This window comes from Ammodytes marinus (assembly GCF_949987685.1).
Source record: "Ammodytes marinus genome assembly, chromosome: 20".
Taxonomy (NCBI): domain Eukaryota; kingdom Metazoa; phylum Chordata; class Actinopteri; order Uranoscopiformes; family Ammodytidae; genus Ammodytes; species Ammodytes marinus.
Genome location: NC_137224.1, coordinates 18,704,498 through 18,725,589, shown reverse-complemented (window position 1 = coordinate 18,725,589; position 21,092 = coordinate 18,704,498). Strand labels below are relative to the sequence as shown.

Genomic DNA, 21,092 nt, shown 5'->3' with positions numbered 1-21,092 from the left:
AGAGAGGAATTCTGCAGGGCCGTGAAGCAGAAAGAAGAGTAAACCGAGGTAACCCGTATCTGACATTAGAGGGAAGATGGTGCACAAACTGCAGGCTGATTACTAGCAAAACATTGATCCTCTCCATATGTTTATTTGAGGTTTGTCCTATTAACTTATTACAACCATCTAAACCAGGGGTGTCCAAACTTTTTTCACTGAGGGCCACATACAGAAAAATCTACCAAGGGCCGGGCCACTTTGCGAAAAATAACACATTTATCAGGACATGTAACTGCTCTGATGTTTAGTTTCTTAGTGTCTTCGTAAATTTAAATCCTTCTTCACGGCAACACTTTCCTTGTAAATTAAACAGACACATTTCTCCTCAGAGCTGGCCCAAGCCTTCATGGGGCCCTAAGCAAAATTTGATTAGGGGGGCCCCTCTCCAATGTTAGGGCTGACCAAATCATTAACTATTGTTAAATGCCATTCAGACACCCAGTGTTTTCTGCTATTGCCTCCAATGTCCAGCTGGGGGAAAATAGTAGCCAGCCGAGATCCGACCCTCCTAGGGGGGTCCGTGGGTATGCCCCCCTGTGAGAATTATTTACCTTTATAAAGTGAAATGCATGAATCTGGTGCACTTTGAGAGGCTTAATCAGAGGAATTTTGGAAATAATTTGGAGACACTGTGTCAGATGAATTAGAAGCTATTGAAGAAGCACACAAAACAATTAAAAAGCCAATAAAATTAAAAGCGGCGGCGGGCTGTAGTTTGGACACCCCTGCGGGCTGTAGTTTGGACACCCCTGATCTAAACCAATGACGTGAGATAATGGCTTCTGTGAAAAACCTAAGAGGCTCTCAGTAACCTTAGCTTGAGTTTTCATTATTTGATTGGCAATCCCATTAATGTCCGATCGGATGTTGGTGTGGTAGCCTCAAGGAAGCATTGAATGATATAAATCTAGTTCCTTCTCATATTAGAGAACGAGAGGATAAAAACTGAAGAATTATTAACTACTTAAGCTGCTGCTGTTTGGGGAACCATAAAACAAACAGTCAGAGTTTAAAAGACTGACGAAAAGCAGACATGCAAAGTTTGTAATGTCAGTTGACATTACACACATACATGTTAAGAAGCCTATGACATTGTGACTTGATGCAACTTAGATGACATTGTGGAGGCAACAATCATCATAGCTATAGCAGGAAGAGCAAAGGAGTTTCTAATAAGAGTAATACTGCCATTGATTTCAAGTGTCCCATGAAGTCATGACGACAACTAATGTGACAGTCTGCATGTACGATACCAGAACCCAGATACTGAAGCAGCTAAATGGAATTCAGCCATCATTCACTTTGTGGTTTACACTTTTTGTACAGTGACATGTCAAAATGTCACAGTACAAATGTCTTTTTCGTTAAATATGTTTTTTATCACAAATATAGCTAATGAAATTACTGAGATATACAAGTAATAATGCCAAAGTAGGCTATACACCTAATTTGTCAAAAAGGAACTCGCCTATAGAAAAACCTTTGACTTACCAAATGATAAAAACTGATTGTATCTTTAAAACCAGAAAATATATTTTTCCTAACTAGATAATAAAAAGTATTTGTATATCAAGCTTTATTTATTTTGTGTGTTATTGACCAAGTCTAGTGTTAGTTTGTGCTGTCACGTATCCTGAGAAATCCTCTTGACCACACAAGCTCTTCTTCCAGTAGATTCCTGCCTCCAACTCTGTGTGTGAGTTTAAGTAAATGGGTTGATGCTTTGCACAGAGGCAATCCTAGCCTCGTTTAGTTCCATCAAATGTTCTACATCCTTGATACCAGACTGAAATTGTATTGTTGTCCTGTTACAGTAGTACTGCAGCATCTATATAAAGTTTGGTTCATCGTGCAGGCAGTTTAATAGGTAATGTTCAAGCTATGTTATACATTATAACCTGACACAATGTATAGCCTACCTTATTTCATCTGGTGTGTGAAGATATTCGTCTTGAGTTCCTTCAGACCCTAATCCTTCTTCCTCTTATGCATCCCCCTGCTGCCATTCCGCCCACCTCTCCCTCGTCCGAGTGCTCATGTTATGGCAGCACCGTCATGTCCTTAATGACATAACAATTGTCTCCACAGACATATCAGCTCCATAGCATAATTTACCCTGCGCTCACAACTGGTGACGTGCTATTCAGTGAATTTCCTCGTTTTCACCTATTTTTAGACCGGGGAACATAAGAACATAATTGGATTTGCAGAGCAGGCTAACGGCAGATGGGGCAGCAAAGGACCAACCCATTGGATTGAAAGGCGGCACTGTGTTAATCTGATGTTTCCACCACAATTAACACGTTCATTGTCCCACTTTCTATGAGTCCTTTACATCGATATACATGCCCAGCTGACTGGCCAAAACACATTGCCACCTGATGTCATGGAATATGCTACAGGCATACTGTATAGGCTTCCTGCCTATCCTTCTACTTGGCCTGGTTCTTGAAGGAGTAGCCTATTTGAAAAATGAAAATGTTACTTGATGAAAGTGTGAACCTTTTTTAGCAATTATGTCTGAATTTTTTTTTAGCAATTATGTTTGTTACAAAAATTAGTAGAATATTAAATTTAAGTTTTATTGTGAAGAATGTATCCGTGACACAAGTTTAAATGTATGTGCAGTGTTTACTTTAATTGGGTACCTAATATGCTTGAACCTAACCCTAACAGCAAACAGAATATTTCCATATTATTTTTCATACAAAATTCTTCAGATTAAGCCTCTTAATGTTCCTCTCAAAGTGCACCAGATTCATGCATTTCACTTTAAAAAGTTAAAAAAATCTCACGGGGGGGTATACCCCCGGATCCCCCTAGGAGGGTCAGGATCTCGGCTGGCTACTATTTTCACCCAGCTGGACATTGGAGGCAATAGCAGAATACACTGGGTGTCTGAATGGCATTTAACAATAGTCAATAATTTGGGCAGCGCTGACATTGGAGAGGGGCCCCCCCTAATCAAATCCTGCTTAGGGCCCCATGGAGGCTTGGGCCGGCTCTGAGGGGAAATGTGTCTGTTTAATTTGCAAGGAAAGTGTTGCCGTGAAGAAGGATTACAATTTACGAAGACACTATGAAACTAAACATCAGAGCAGCTACATGTCCTGATAAATGTGTTATTTTTGCAAAGTGGCCCGGCCCTTCGTAGATGTTTCTGTATGTGGCCCTCAGTGAAAAAAGTTTGGACACCCATGGCCTAAATGCTCTGAGTTGCAAGTTGTTTATAAAACGTGTGTCCTATGTATTTAAAAGTTAAACAACTACACGTATTTATATCAGATATCACATGGACTTTTCACAAGAGATAAATATAAAATATCAGTATGGTGCAGTTGCATGCTGTAGGCCTATTTCGAAGTGTTGCCAAAACGCCACTTCCGCTTTCCCGGAGCGGCTTCCTGGGGAACGCGCAGGCGGTCTTGAACGCAGCCCGGACGCTCATTGTGCAGCCGAGGAAACATCGCAGGGCTTCGACGACGCTGGTAAATGAAATGGCAGAAACTGTTTGTGTCACGGAAGCACAAAGATTAGGTTACGTAGAAGCAACACATGAATTTTGCGATGACACCGTCCTGCTAGCGTGAGGGGGAAAACGGTAGTGTTACTTGGAGGAATAAGAGGGCATTAAAGAGCGGTTTTTTTCTACACCAAAGGAAGAAAAAAAAACGTCCGGGTTGTGTCTCCAGAAGGCAGCGAACGGCGACTGCGGATCGGCACTGTTGGAATCAACCGGAGAAGGGTGAGCTCCACATATGGTTTTTCTTTCCCTTCCTACTTTGAGACGTGTTTTGGCGTGTTATCGATCACCGTTGGTGGATGGGAACAGGTCAAATGTAGGTCCCACTCGTTACCGTAAATAGGTGTTAACACATCATAGGCTACATGGTGACCAACCAACACAGCAGCAGTAGGCAGGACAGGTCCGGCCCGGCCTAACTGGGAAGAGGCAGCCAGACTCTGTGGCTGCTACACTACTGTAACCTCTCCACCATGGCCGCGCTAACACACATTAGCACGGCTCACACTATAAACTGTGGACCCGGCTGCTGGTGCTACCGGTCATGGAAGTGGGGGAAAGGTTCAACTAAAACGCTGTGTGACCTCCAGTGCGTGCACACCTAAACTCGATAACACCTTAACGGTAAACAGAAATCAATTAGTGACGCCTTTGAATACACCCCGTTTATTAGCTAACACGAGTGTGCTGAAATCCACTGCTTACATGATCCCATACGTATTTGTATTGGCGTGAGACCTGATACGCGGGAGAAACTCAATTCCTGCACTGTAAACAGAAAATGTGTGGTTTAATACACTGTAACGGTATCTTTGTCAATTCAGTGACAACATTGTGAAGACGGGATATCATGCGGGGCTGCAGTGTGTCTGTTTATGTGGTTTCATGTGTTGCGTTCATGACCTCACTGTCCTGCACATTTAAAGATGAATGTGTAGATTCTTCTTTGGCAGTTGCATAATGTTGCAGTTTGGATATCTTTTGTCGAAGCATTCCAATGTGGAACATAGTATCAACACTTGTCTTTTCAATAAAGCACGATAGCACACCAGGCTAGGGGATACAATGACACGTTTTTGAAGGCATCAAATTTTCAGTGATATTGGTAACTTTACTGGACTTGTCTGATCCGAGGTGTAGGTAAAGGCTGAGGCCGTGGCAGGTTGCAGCGTGTTTTGTGTGTGTGTGTCCAGTTATCTAACATGTTCCTGTTGTTATATTCGGGTGATGCAGCTCCCAGACTGCACTGCACATTGCTCCTACAACTTGCCAAGAGAACAGCAGTGGTCGTCCAAAGGCACAGAGAAATCTGACTCCTGCACCAAAAGCATAAGTTGGCCTGCAGAGACAGGGTCATGACGCACCACGAGCCCACGTTCATACCTGGAGGTCTTTTTGGTCGATACCAGCAGATTTTTGGCCTTTTGACTTGGGAATTTGAGATCATGTTCATTGGCTGTTGATTAGATAACTCCTCCGTGTTAAACTTGAATGGTACGTGTGACTCTTTGTATTCGAACTCCATTAAAGGTGCAGTGTGTAATAATAACGTGTATTTTGGCGTCAAGTTCTAGATTGCAATGCTGTGTCTGCTCCTTCTGTTTGGAGAATTTACATAAGTTAAAGTGGCTTTGAAGGACATGAAGCTAGTTACTAAAGATGGCATCATCCACCACTGTCTCAAGTCTTTCCACTATATTAAGTGTTGAGGTAAAGATGTATTCAGTTATGTATTCTATAGTACTTCTTCGTCTTCCAACAGGGGCATTTTTTGGTGGGTATCCCATTATATATAAAATGGCATTACACGGCAGTGCAATATGGTGGTGTGCCCCACTCGTATGTAGATTGTAAGGTCATAAAAGAAACAACAACTTTTATTTTCAAGCCATTATACAATCATTAATAACATACTTAGCAATATTATATTCCATTTCTACCCAGTCTGTTCTGAAAAATATAAATTCCCTTTACGCACACTGCACCACAGGTCCAAACCATGGCATGGGCCGCACTGTGGCATGTGTGGGCTCTAACCTGGCAACCAGAACCGGCACATGTCAAACGTGTGAGGGCAAAGATGGTTTCCTTGAGAAGTAATCTCTGCTCTCTCATGTCTGTGTGTGTCATGTCATGTCATATTTCCTATGAAGAATGGAGTATATTTAATTATTTTTCTGCCTTTTGTGTAAATATGTTGTATGTGCATACACCTCACGTAGCTGACATGTGGAAAAGCTCCTCAAGCCCAATCTATTAATGCACTTTATGTACAACGTTATTAACTATATTAAGTGGTGCAGTTGGGTATAGCAATTCATTAATAATGCAGAAATTCAGTCAGAACAAAAGTTTGGATTTACAGCTTCACAATCATAAATCCCTCAGTCTCATTGTCTTTGCACCATGTATTGTGCTCTTTAAAAGAAAAGGTTAGGTCATGTCTATATCCAATTTACTCAACTCCTGACAGGCCCTCACACGCTACAGAACATGACTTAAACCCCCTAATCATAAATTTAAGCCTGATTCACACAGCAGCAAAAATGTCAACTTAATTTGCCAGCGGCAAAGGTACCAGAAATAATATGTAAATGAACAATTAGATATAGGCAAAGATGGAGAGAGAGAGAGTCTATACACACCATATTCTACACAGGTAGGCCTATATCAACACACAGAATATGTCATAGCTGATGTTAGGCTTCAGCACTGCATGACATGATTTCCCTCCCGGGCACATTTCACTGTTACTGTGAGAGTGGAGGATCTGTGGCTGCGTGTGAAAATGGAACCATGCGATGTGACAGTGTGCGTCGAGCTGTCAACCCAATGCAACCGTTGGGAATCGCACAATGTAAACACAGACAGGGTTGCATGCAAATACAATTAATCAACGAGTGAAAGTTCTTCCTTTTGAAATCAATTGGGTGCAGTATGTTTAAACATAGATACAAATAAAAACTAAAAACAGGCTTTCAACTTCATTTGATCTGTCTGTTCACACATGGCATCTCCAAGGGTCACTTTTGGTAATCCTTCAATAATGCAACACAGACACACAACCAGGTGTTGACATCCATTGGAAATCACTGGCTGAAATAATAATATCTCTGACAACCTGACATTATAAGAACAGATAAGCCTATCAAGAAGTGTCAGATATGGCTTTCGTACAGGACAGGTGAAAACAAAGTAACCTCTGCAGTCTTGGCCAGATTTCCACGGATTTCCACTAGGGGTGGGAAAAATAATCGATTTTCCGATTAATCGCGATTCTCTCTCGAACGATTCCGAATCGATTCATAAAATTTAATAATCGATTTATTTAAAAAAAAAAACGCCACACAAGTGCGAGTTGTTAAAAGTGGCGACAAAAGGGCAGAGAGCAGCAAACCCATATGACTTTCACTGGCTTTGTTTCTGTTTACGTGTTTGTATGAGAGCTGAATTCCAAGCCATACTTTTTGCACAATGTGTTGAAATGACATAGAAACTAATAGAATAGAAATCCTATAGAAACATGATTCACAAGAGTAGAAAGAAAATTAAACTGAATCAGTTTAGTTTTTACATACTTCCATATTGTGTTGAAATGCAAGCTGCATTGATTATTGCACTGGTCATAGAAAGTCAAATTTGTGACAAGAAAAGCTTTTTCTCTAATACAATATTAGAGAATGTAATTCATCTGTTGATTGTATTTAATGATCATCACAAAAGTAGGAAGTGATTAGCAAACTCTGAGTAGCAAACTCAGATGTGTATATAAATATATTTTTGAAAATCACACGGGTATGTACGTAAAAAAAGAAAATTGCATCGAGATGCAGTGAGAATCGATTTTGAATCGAATCGTTGACCTCGGAATCGAATTGAATCGTGAGGTGCCAAGAGATTCCCACCCCTAATTTCCACTGACTATAATGTCAGGAGATTTAATCCATGAACTGCTTACATTTAGCCACAGTACTGATAAGAGTCCACACAGGCACATTTCTGTGCAAAGCATCAGTACCTGAACCAAGATTAGACTGTTTCAGAAATATTTAAACGCTTCTCGTAGCTGCTTTTTAAAGCACCATTTGGCCATCCAGTGGACACAACTCTCATTGGCGATGCCATCAAAGACATACAACCTAAATCATCATTATCTTATAAAGCATGCCAAGTGCATATGGACAGCCTCAAACACCAGCAAATACACTTATCCTCTGGATCATGCCTGCAGGGGGAGACTGTCAGGCAGAACACCCCCATAAGAGACAGGGCAACAACCACATGGAGACATAGACATTTGAGAAGATTATATATCTAAATTATGACGTATCAATTATAAATGTACCACTAAATTCTTGCAATTTCCTGCAGAAAGAGGTCCCACTCAGCATTTATCCTATAGAGAAGACAATTCCTGACATACGGTACTCCTAGATAGTCGTAGACTGATATGGGTTTTTCAATGGCCGATGCGGAGAAAGCAGCAGGTCGGCTGGTGACCAATATATAATTGCGATATCCCATTGTTTTTGTTTTGTTTTTGCATTTGATTAAATTGGAAAAATAACAATAACAAATGAGAACAAGATTGAACTTAAATGAACATTTATTAAATAAAAGTAGACAGAAACATATTTGAATATAGAACATATGCATTGTCTATTGCACTTGGCATTTTCTGGTGTTGCTTCTGTAAAGTATTGCTAGAGGGGACTTCAATACTATTTATTTTGTAATTCCTCTCTATACGCCCGTGTGACCACACATGCCAAACTGATCGATTAATTGCGATGACACCAGGGTTACACAACTTTTTTTTCCCATTGGCCCGCCGGGCCATTGGATCCGAGTTGTACTGGCCTTTTGTATATTTTCACTGGCCCTGCACACACCTTTTTTTTTCATAACTTAGTGTCCATAATTATAATACCTGTATTAGAAAAATAACCAAATCTAAAGGAAATATCTACACTGTAACAGCAGGGTTCAACATAACTTTTTTTTCCTACTGGCCCGCCGGGCCAGTGGATCCGAGTTTTACTGGCCCCTTGTATATTTTCACTGGCCCTGCACACACTTTTTTTTTCTTCATAATTTAGTGTCAATAATTATAATACCTGTATTAGAAAAATAAAGAAAGATAACCAGATCTAAAGGGAATATCTATACTGTAACAGTATATATATTCCCTTTAGATTTGGTTATTTTTCTTATAGTTAATTATATGAAATGTTGATATTGCTCATACACATAATATAAAAACCAGGCAAACATATTGAATTAGAAGCCTACAACTGAAAGTATGTTGAAAGAGTCGGCCAGTATTTTAAAGTCCAGTAGTTTGATGGTTGTTTTTATTCTTGAATTTGGGCAGTTTAATGAATAGTTCACCTGCAGAAGTCATGTTCAAACATAAAAAAAAAAATAAGATATGAAGGTCTGATCATTCTTTGTAGTGTGGTAGGCTGTTTTTATTACTTTCTCATTTCGCATTAGGGATGTGAATGTGTCGACCGAATGACCGGTTTTCCACTTGCGCTCAAGTTGACTTTAAAAATAGAATAGAAATCCGAAAATCAGTGGGTTATGCCGTTTTTTTAAATGGGAGATTTCACCGTGTATGTGAGTTCACGTCTGGTCGTGAGCGCGCTGCAGGAGTGTCACTTCTCCATGAAGTGGCAGCTTCACATAAGAGTCCGGTGTGGGACCATTTTTTCAAACTATTGATAAAAAACAATGCAGTGCAAAATATGCAGCATAAGTTAAACGCTCGTCTAAGACTATGACGTTAAATCACCTTAGAAACACACAATGCCTTCGTCCGATCACAGCAGCGTTTCACCGTGTGATCTCGGCAGCGAGTGAGCCGCTGCACAGATGAACTGTGGTTTGTGGCTAAAATAATAACCGGGGATATTCTCCCCGTTAGCGATTTCAATGGGAAAGACTTCCGCGATCTGATTGAATGTCTCGAGCCTGAAAACACAGTGCCAAACTGCGCGACTATAGGAACTGTACAGTGAGCGGAGTCCCTCCGTTCGTTTCTGTCTACAACCGACACAATCACCGGAGACGCATTCACAGCGTTTAAATAACGCCTCTCATTTGTATTACCATTGGAGCTTGGATGCAAATACTGTAACATTACGGCGGCAGATAAAGGAAAAGCGCAGTTATCATTTTCTGCACACCTCTGCTATGGGAAGAAAGGGGGCAAAGCAAGTCGACTCGCAGGCGGACGGTAGGCAGCTCTGCCAACGGAGCGAGAGTGCACCCGCTTGTTGCTCCTCCTGTCAAAACGCCCACGCATCGGTTGTCCACTGGCCTTTCATTAAAAAATATATTTTATATTAGGTTTATTATATTGAGTCTTAAATAAACACTGCTTTCATTCCGACTCTCAACGCGCATTTCAATGAACCATGATGTAGTCTACAAAAAGATACTGAACTGTGATTGGCCAGTCACTGGCCCGGGCGGGACAGTGACTGGCCAATCAACTTGCCCTGCATATGATTTTACTGGCCCCGGGCCATCGGGCTATACGTTATGTCGAACCCTGAACAGTATAGATATTCCCTTTTAGATTTGGTTATTTTTCTTTTAGTTAATTATATGAAATGTTGAGATTGCTCATACACATCTATCTATCTTCTATCTATAAAGTAAGAAACGTCTGTCTGTGTGTCTGTCTGTCTGTGTGTCTGTGGCTCGCATATCTCTCAGAGTTTTAGTCAGATCGACATGAGCTTCTGGATATTGCTTGCGCACAGCACGAAGGTGTGCATCCTTCATTGTGAAGTGTTTAGAAGTACAAAGGTGTACAGCCTTCATTGTGAAGTTTTTAGAAGTACGTGCGCACACTGAAGAGCGGAACACACACAGGAGTCCGCACACAGCCTACTCTTACTTCCTCAACAACTCCTCACCTGCTCCACCTGTCCGTTTTAGTGGTAAAGTCTGCACTTTACGCTATTTTCACTGTAATAATACAGCACAGTCTCGGATGCTTCCACAAAATGTTTTATATCCGCCCAAGTCCCACACACACAGCTGACTGCTACTGACACGTTAACTAAACCGAAAGCCGGAGCGCAAGTCTCCCCCCCAACACACACACACACACACACACACACAGCTGACTGCTACTGACACATTAACGTTAAAAAAGCTAAACCGAAAGCCCGCACACACACAGCTGACTGCTACTGACACGTTAACGTTAATTAACAGAACGGTCTCGGATGCTTCCACAAAATGTTTTATATCCATTTAAAAGTTAAACCGAAAGCCCGAGCGCGCACACAGGTCTCCCCCCACACACACACACACAGCTGACTACTGATACGTTAACGTTAATTGACAGTTATCCAAACTCTGTCTTATCTTTCAAATACCTAATGGTAATGGGGTTGACCATGTTGTCAAGGCGTGCAGCATAGACTCCTTTTATACACAGTGCAGCCATTTAGGCTACTACATAGGCAACTGTTTGAAGTTTGAGTGCATTTTGCAGTATGGATGGCAGCTTGCAGGGTACCATAATATCAGATTGTATAGGTAACACCTGTACAGCTCGATTCTTCTTTAGGCTTCAACACTTAATTAATTACCACATTTTGTGTTTCATTTCACTTAACAAATCACATGGAATTAGTTTGTGGTTATCTTTACACAATACACTAAGGAATGTTGCCCTACTCTATAGCCAACTTCCACAAAGTAAGTTACTGATAATAACCTTCAACAGTGTAAAATTAGCCATCAATGATAGCAGCCAAATGTACTGTCTAATATCTTTCTTTGTTTACCTGCTAACTACGGGCACTGCACTAGTAATATAAAACCAGGCAAACATTGAATTTGAAGCCTACGACTGAAAGTATGTGGAAGGGGTGGTCCAGTAGTTTGATGATTGTTTTTATTCTTGAATTTGGGCAGTTTAATGAATAGTTCACCTGCAGAAGTCATGATCAAACATAGGGAAAAATAAGAGATGAAGGTCTGATCAGTCTTGGTGGTGTGGTAGGCTGTTTTTATTACTTTTTTATATGCATCAGGGATGTGAATGTGTCGACCGAATGACCGGTTTTCCACTTACGCTCAAGTTGACTTTAAAAATAGAATAGAAATCCGAAAATCAGGGGGTTATGCCGTTTTTTTAATGGGAGATTTCACCGTGTATGCGAGTTCACGTATGCTCGTGCTGCAGGAGCGTCACTTCAGCATGAAGTGTCAGCTTCACTTAAGAGTCCGGTGTGGGACCATCTTTTCAAACTATTGATACAAAACAATGCAGTGCAAAATATGCAGCATTAGTTAAACGCTCGTCTAAGACTATGATGTTAAATCACCTTAGAAACGCACAATGCCTTCGTCCGAGCATAGCAGCGTTTCACCGTGAGATTTCGCCAGTGAGTGAGTGAGCCGCCGCGCAGAAGAACTGTGGTTTGTGGCTAAAATAATAACCGGGGATATTCCCCCGTTAGCGATTTCAATGGGAAAGACTTCCGCGATCTAATTGTATGTCTCGAGCCTGAAAACACAGCCATGTCCAGGGTTCGACATAACGTATAGCCCGATGGCCCGGGGCCAGTAAAATCATATGCAGGGCAAGTTGATTGGCCAGTCACTGTCCCGCCCGGGCCAGTGACTGGCCAATCACAGTTCAGTATCTTTTTGTAGACTACATCATGGTTCATTGAAATGCGTGTTCTGAGTCGTAATGAAAGCAGTGTTTATTTAAGACTCAATATAATAAACCTAATATAAAATATATTTTTTAATGAAAGGCCAGTGGACAACCGATGCGTGGGCGTTTTGACAGGCACCGTTGGCAGAGCTGCCTACCGTCCGCCTGCGAGTCGACAAATCAATCGACTTACTCTGCCCCCTTTCTTTCTTCCCACAGCAGAGGTTGAGGCGCAGAAAATGATAACTGCGCTTTTCCTTTATCTGCCGCCGTAATGTTACAATACAGTGTTTCCCCTAGAATTTTTTTTAGGCCCGGTGGTAAGAGCTGATAAAGAGTATGCGTGCCGCGTGCGTACCAAATTTCTAGAAGAAATTGACCAAAACGAACCCCATTTGGGATGAGCCTCTTTTGACAGCCTGTTAAAAATGAGGGCATAGGGTTATGCTTTCACATTCAGTACATTTGTACATGTGGTGTTTCTCACAGGATTTTTAGATCCTGCTGGGTGAGAATGGACCTTCTAGGGGGGTCTGGGGGCATGCCCCTGCAGAAGAAACCTTATCCTTTTTAAAGTTAAATGCATCAATCTGGTGCACTTTGAGAGGCGAAATCTGATTAATTCTGTGCTCTGTAAACAACATATGCCCTGCCTATAACTATTTTCTGTAATAATTTGGAGACACAAGCCACGTAAACTATTTAAGAAAAACACATGGATTTCAATAAAAAAACAATAAACACTAAGATCTAATATAGACAGGTCCTGTTTAGACTCATTTCTGGAATAATCTGAATCACCTCACCTTGAAGCTAGCCTATTGAAAAATTTTCTTTATTTTTTTTTAATGCAAATAGCCTTGTTGAAAATAAATGAATTAACATAGGCTACACATCATGATTAGCCTATCAACATGTGTGCTACATAAGGCAAATTCCCTATTCCGACCATTATATTTCATCTAGCCTATTTCTCAATTTAAAACATACAAATAAAGTAGCATTGAAAATACAAAAACATAAAGCTTGTAGGCCTACAATAGCCTGCTGTTTTCAAGATAACTTGACAGTTAAAACAATAAATAAATTAATATGTCCCTTGAAAATAAATTAATGCTTTTCTGAGAAGAATGTCAAAGGCAGTAGCAGTGTGGCACTTCTGTAAACTTACTGAAACGAGTGCATGCCGTTTTTTCAGCGCTGTCTCAGCTGTTGATACAGATTAGTTGTGTTGCCACGGCGACGTAGCGATTTTAACTTTCTAAACTTTGCGCAGCACTTTTTCCTGTTCAACGTCCCTGTTACTGAGTCCTTAGTATCTCCATAGAGCAGGCGCTGGTTTTATTTTCGCCACTAGATCAACGTTTGCTTGCTAGTCATGCTCCTGCTCATTGGCTTCCGTGTTTTAACAAGTGCGCACCCGCACCGAATACACACGCGCATCGCGCCGCGCGCAGACACACATACACACACGCAGACACACAGATCAGCTGATGGGATGATCAAACGAGAGGTTGTAAAGACAGGCGCACACGAGGGGTAGACCGACAGTGCCGGGCAGACACTTGCATATTATTATTACGGAATCAATGAAAAATTGATAATAATTTTTTTTTTTTTTTTTTTTTTTTTTTTTTTTAAGTTAGGCTGCTGTTGGCCTGGCGGGGGGTCCCGTTGGCCTGGCGGCCCCGCCAGGCCTGTACAATGGTAGGGGAAACACTGCAATATTTGCATCCAAGCCCCAATGGTAATACAAATGAGAGGCGTTATTTAAACGCTGTGAATGCGTCTCCGGTGATTGTGTCGGTTGTAGACAGAAACGAACGGAGGGACTCCGCTCACTGTACAGTTCCTATAGTCGCGCAGTTTGGCACTGTGTTTTCAGGCTCGAGACATTCAATCAGATCGCGGAAGTCTTTCCCATTGAAATCGCTAACGTGGAGATTATCCCCGGTTATTATTTTAGCCACAAACCACAGTTCATCTGCGCGGCGGCTCACTCGCTGGCGAGATCACACGGTGAAACGCTGCTGTGATCGGACGAAGGCATTGTGTGTTTCTAAGGTGATTTAACGTCATAGTCTTAGACGAGCGTTTAACTTATGCTGCATATTTTGCACTGCATTGTTTTTTATCAATAGTTTGAAAAAATGGTCCCACACCGGACTCTTATGTGAAGCTGACACTTCATGGAGAAGTGACACTCCTGCAGCGCGCTCACGACCAGACGTGAACTCACATACACGGTGAAATCTCCCATTAAAAAAACGGCATAACCCACTGATTTTCGGATTTCTATTCTATTTTTAAAGTCAACTTGAGCGAAAGTGGAAAACCGGTCATTCGGTCGACACATTCACATCCCTAATGCATATAGAGAAAGTAATAAAAACAGCCTACCACACCACAAAGAATGATCAGACCTTCATCTCTTATTTATTTTTTATGTTTGAACATGACTTCTGCAGGTGAACTATTCATTAAACTGCCCAAATTCAAGAATAAAAACAACCTTCAAACTACTGGACTTTAAAATACTGGCCGACTCTTTCAACATACTTTCAGTTGTAGGCTTCTAATTCAATATGTTTGCCTGGTTTTATATTATGTGTATGAGCAATATCAACATTTCATATAATTAACTAAAAGAAAAATAACCAAATCTAAAGGGAATATCTATACTGTTACAGAATAGATATTCCCCTTAGATCTGGTTATCTTTCTTTATTTTTCTAATACAGGTATTATAATTATTGACACTAAATTATGAAGAAAAAAAAAGTGTGTGCAGGGCCAGTGAAAATATACAAGGGGCCAGTAGGAAAAAAAAGTTATGTTGAACCCTGATGTCGGCAGACAAACTGCGCGACTAAGGAATTGTCCGTGGTCCGAGTCCCTCCGTTAGTTTCTGTCTACAACCGACACAATCACTGGAGACACATTCACAGCGGTTAAAAAAAGCCTCTCATTTGTATTACCATTACGGTTTTGATGCAAATACTGTAACATTACGGCGGCAGCTAAAGGAAAAGCGCAGTTTTCACTTCATTTTCTGCACCTCAACCTCTGCTGTGGGAAGAAAGAAAGGGGGCAGAGTAAGTCGATTGATTTTGTCGACTCGCAGGCGGACGGTAGGCAGCTCTGCCAACGTAGCAAGAGTGCGCCCGCTTGTTGCTCCGCCTGTCAAAACGCCCACGCATCGTTTGTCCACTGGCCTTTCATTAAAAAATATATTTTATATTAGGTTTATTATATTGAGTCTTAAATAAACACTCCTTTCATTACGACTGAAAGCGCATTTCAATGAACCATGATGTAGTCTACAAAAAGATAACCTACTGAACTGTGATTGGCCGTTACTGGCCCGGGCGGGACAGTGACTGGCCAATCAACTTGCCCTGCATATGATTTTACTGGCCCCGGGCCAGCGGGCCATTGGTTATGTCGAACCCTGAACACTTCTTGGTCCAGTGTGGAGTCTGATTCTCTCCCAGGTGGCAGAGACACTCACCACTTCCATTTAATCTTTTAACAGCTTGTCACTCACTGCAAAGACGCAACAGAAGAACGGCTTCTATTTGAAACCAGCTGTGACTGGCATGTGGCAATTTGTTTACTTGCTGCGCAGAGCCGCCAGTTCAGGTTGTCACGAGTTGCGTGGGCCGTTTTTAATGTGCCTAGGTCAAACATAGTAAAAACAAAACACGCCCAGATGCTACAAACTGGTTCAGGTTTGGCTTAGTAGAGATAACTGGTTGGGATTAATGTTAGTTTGGGGACAGGTGAAGCAATCCACTCCCTTTGCCAAACATTTGGCTGTATGCAGCATGTTGCTCAGCTGCAGACTGCAGCAGATAGCGTTCTTCAGTGGGAGATTGAAGTAAGATTCAAAGAGAAGAAGACAGGAGAGCAGAAGGATGAAACACGAGTACAGCAGAGTTCAATCAAAAGATCAGTCTTCTGGGGGTTTGGCCTCCCCTTTTGGAATTCAGTTCGACTTCCCATGTATCCAAAAACACATCAAAGATATGTCTTCTCACCGATGAGTATATCTCATTACAGATCAAGCATTTGATGTGCTCAATCGGCTAAACCCGACTGATATTGGTCTGCGGGTTTTGAGTTGGATTAAGCAGAAGAGGAAGCAAGATGGAAGTAGCTGGCGACCGTTTTGAAGAATAGAATATATCGGCTTTGCATAGCAAGGGTGGAGGAAAAGGCTTGTTGGCCGACGGATACTGAAAGGAAGGGGGTGGGAGGTGGTTGGCGGTAGCTGGAGAAATCAAGAGGTCAGGTCACGGTCCACAGTACATACAGCTATCACCACAAAGCCAGCCTCCTCAGCACAATGTTCCAAATTCAACTAATGACTGGTCGTCTTCAGAGCAGGCATCAAAAACCCAGTTTCCTGCTTCCTCTCCGTCTCTCAGCCCCGATCATCCGTCCATCGCCTGGACCGTTGGCTCTCACATGAAAGCAGGCAGGATCGCTTCAGGATTGAAAGCATGGCTGGTTGGCAGCGCTGATCACTGCTTGTGACTCGACAATTCTTTCAAGGGATAGATTGCGTGCATTTAATGAAATGGATATATTAAGGTGTCAAGCACAATTTATTTTTTTATATGTTTTTAGCAGCCAAAAATTTAAGAATGGCCTATAACTTAATAACTGTAGTAAGTTAGTACATTTTTAACTGGGTTTTAAAAAATGTAATAACTAGATCTGATAATGTAGTAAAATACTTATATCACCTCGATGACAACAATAGTGGGTTGAATTGAGAAAAGCATTTCTAAAGCATGTGATTTGTAAATCCCCATATCTTATGGGTAAATGTTGAGAGAGACAGCAAAAAAATCAAAGGTTGGAAACAGCATAGAAAATGACAATCCCTCTCTTCTCTCTCTTTACAGGCCTTGAGAGGAGAGAGAGCTCCACTTGGATGCCCCAGACCCAGCGTCTGTCCACGGCTTCACCATGAACCGGAACAAGCGTGAGAAGGAGTACTACAGTATAGATGTGGGAGACTCCACCTTCATGGTTTTAAAACGCTACCAGAACCTCAGACCCATCGGATCTGGAGCGCAGGGGATCGTCTGGTGAGTCCAAAGGGTCCTTTATATATGGACAAAATAAACCCAACATATTTTAGTTTTTGATTATTCATTTCTTTCTGATTTTGAAGAACTGGCCATATATAAAAAAAAATTTTTTGATATCGGTTAAAATGCCATTATTTCTCATATTGGTGTAATATCACAAATACATCTTAAAGTGGGTCATCTTGATTTAACCAGTTGATCTTTTCACAATCTAATTTCAAACCTCCAATTCTGTCCTCCCTTTGAACTACACTTAACTTTTTTTCCCCCCCATCACATCACATGTCACATTTTAGGAGCTAAAACATTATAAATCTATCCATCAGTCGGAAAGGGTAGAAACTGCAGGGTGGAAGTGTCCACACAGAAACTGTCAAGTGAGAAAACATTTGATGGGAGCCTGTCGATGCAGACTCTTGTCAGCTGTCGGAAAACCGAAAGCCGATGAGATCAGATGTTTTAACATCAGCAGAAGTAGCATACAACACAGAAATTGACGCACAATGTAGTGTTTGTTGACAGTACAGTATGGTGTCGTGTTCCCAGAGGATTTCTGTGGACGTGAGAGGGTTTGCTCAAGGGTTGACATCCAAACAAATTGGAATCTGAAGCCCAGAATCCCTCAGGTCCCCGATGGATATTCTATCATGTGTCGTATCCATCATTACAGCTCGATCGATTGATTGATTGGAGCTGTCACATTTTTAATTAATGACCAACATTTTTAAAAATCTAACCTAATCCAATTGCATTTTTTGTATCATATTCTAAACATGAGGTACTCGTATAAGTTCACCACCGTCATTAACCTTCTCTGGTCCTCATACCAGGTAGGAATAGCAAGAAACTGATGAATCATCTGCCATGACTTCATCTTGTTATATTAAGAACTGCCGACACCTGCCTTCTCTTCCATCCACTTTAAATCAGCTGGCTCCTCAAGGTTTTCTGTCAAAGGATTCTTCAAATTCAAACCGCCACTTTGTCACAGTTCCATCACGTAAGAGAGCAGTGTATTGTAACAGTGATTTTAAAAGGAACAGAAATTCTAAAGACATTTTCGAGACAAAATAGTTTGAGGGGTAATGTTTTAGGCTAATTTAATGATTTGAAAATCAATTTATTTCATTCAGTTGATGCAATATTCCTGTAAATCCAAATTTCGTTCAACCACCGGAAAAGAGTACTGTGAGTTTGTGAACAAAAACATTTTCATGGTCCTCATTTGTAAGTGCTACGAAAAGGAACTTGTTTGTCCACATTTGTTGACATATACAGTAAAATATGATGATATATGATTATGTGTTGTTGTTCTCCAAACCCCAGTTCAGCCTATGACCACAACTTTGAGAGGAACGTCGCCATCAAGAAGCTGAGTCGGCCGTTTCAGAATCAGACTCACGCAAAGCGGGCCTACAGAGAACTGGTGCTCATGAAATGTGTCAACCACAAGAACGTAAGTACTCCAGTCCGATGCTTGTTTGTTTTGTAGCATGTATAGATTGCACCTTTGGCGATGGTAGATTTTGAGCCGTGACACCTTTTTTAATTTCTCATGTGTGTAGGTGTGTTTCCTTTAAGAATGCCAGGCTTAAAGTGGACATGAAACATTCAAACAACTGAGGGTCATTTGATTAATGTATTTTGACTCTAATCAACAAACACACAACGAAAACGAAAAATATCAAATTTTTAAAGAAAATTCATTTTTTATTTTACGTTTCACCACAAGGGCGGCGCCATGTTGCCAGCCCGCAGCTGCTGACGTCACGAGGTTGGTTGGTCCAAACGCTCCATACATTAGTACGGCAGGAGACAGCGAGAGGCGCAGATAGTGAAAGACAGACAGTGACATAGATAGAGATAAAGAGAGAGAAGGACACAGAAAGAGACAGAGAAAGGGAAGACGGCCTACAGTAGCCTAAGTGAGAGGTAGTGAGAGGGAAGGAGAGAGGGAGAGACAGTCTCCCTGTCTCTCCCTCTCCTTCCCTCTCACTGGCCGAGGACAGAGGACAGGAACGGTGAGGGATGCAGAGCATCAGGAGAAAAAAGACAAAGGGAAGCCACTACGAGGCTGTCTCCTGGGTGTAAAAAATAATTTTATAAAGCTAAAAATGTAGCCTAAAAGTTCACTTTCACAAACTGCCAGTAAAGAGGAGAGACGTAACCTGCTAGCGCTGCGGTGGCTGACGGCCCAGAAGAGAAAGAGTCCGCATCGGCGGACTCTTTCTCTTGAAAGTGCCACTGACCCCATGTAGCATATGGTTAAACACTGTTTGGAGGAAGATTAGAGGAGAAAACCTTCCAGTCAGGACAGCTTGTAGATCGCCGGACCAACAGACTAAACACTGACGATCATCCTTCCATGTTCAACTTCACCGAATACAATGTGCGCTACTGATCGGCAAACAGACAGCGTAGAGGCATCAGTCCGCCGTAGTAGGGGAAGAGCGCCTATAACACGCAAGCCAGGCAGGGGAAAGACATATGGCATTTAGCCCATAAGACATCAACTGTACCAATACCAAAACCGATCAAGATCTCATTCCAAGTAGCAGCACTGATAAACACCTGTTCCCCTTTCTAACAAAAGTCCTATTTCAACAGCGCCTCATTTATCCGTCACAAATAATTACAACCATCATAAGCACAAACGATTTAATTAGCCTAACACAAACACGTTATTAAACAAGAAACCAGCCGTCTATTAACAGCTTTTGACGTCGTCACAGCTTATCTAAACCTACACTTTCACTATTTCTTACCGTGATTTATTTTCCGTAGCAATCAATCACGCTCACACGGACAGATCTCCCAGCTGTCTTCCTCACGTTATCGTGTTGATTCTTGCAAAGCGCGATACTTTTAATGTGCATTCAACACGGTGCAGCTGTTCAAAGACACGTCCGATGACAAATGTCAAATTCAAAAATATAAATATATCTGATGAACCCATGCGAGGCAAAATAGCATTCCATCAATACACTGTAAAAAATTCCGCCAATACTTTTTATTTACTTATGTACTGGCCAATACACGCACGCCACCTAGAGGCGCAGGGGAAAGTGGTAAAGATGCCACTTGATAATCCAATAGAAATGTATACACAATTATGAAAACAATGGAGGGGAGATATAAAACCGTTGATAAACTAGCCTACATTCTATACAATTTGTCCAGGTTTACAATAAATATAAAGTTTACATTAACACCTTTGAAGAGATGGGGAAATCACCCCAAAAGAGAAACTATTGTTTCAGTTGGAAAACATAAAAAAAAATCAATCGTTCATTACAAATCAATCGTTCATGTGCAAAATCCATTTCTCCAGATTGTAGGAGTCTCCTCTCCAGGCATGGAAGGGGGCAGTTGTAGATGTTATTGCTGTGGGCAGGAAAGGTCTCCTGTACTGGTGCTTACAACAGCAGATCTGAAGGAGCCTCACTGAAAACACTGCTGTCTGACCAGTAGAGTTTTTATGTCACAGAATAATATAACTAGTAGAATTGAACTAGATTAATAAATACACACTAGTTTGAAAATATGTTATTTAGAAATAAATTATGATACCAACCGAACCAATAAAAGTAATTTAGCAGCACTGCAGCCAGAAACGGTATTGACATGAAATAAAATCTAAAAAAAATAATTACCCCTTATCAACACAGCATCAAATATAAACACACTGAATATGGGTTAGGTATGAAAGCTTTTAATGTTATTTAAATCAACA

The 21,092-nt window shown here is 41.3% G+C and overlaps 1 protein-coding gene across 2 annotated transcripts in view; it reads left to right on the top strand.

Moving 5' to 3' along the window:
- The first annotated feature begins 3,508 nt into the window (after nucleotides 1-3,508).
- Nucleotides 3,509-21,092, top strand: part of mapk8b (mitogen-activated protein kinase 8b) — a 35,699-nt gene continuing 18,115 nt past the window's right edge. For both annotated transcript variants that reach the window (XM_080048633.1, XM_080048634.1), the window contains exons 1-3: nucleotides 3,509-3,787; nucleotides 17,171-17,356; nucleotides 18,686-18,815. In XM_080048633.1, the coding sequence (XP_079904759.1) occupies nucleotides 17,235-17,356; nucleotides 18,686-18,815 (252 nt within the window). In that variant the 5' untranslated portion in view covers nucleotides 3,509-3,787; nucleotides 17,171-17,234. The remainder of the gene's footprint in view (nucleotides 3,788-17,170; nucleotides 17,357-18,685; nucleotides 18,816-21,092) is intronic.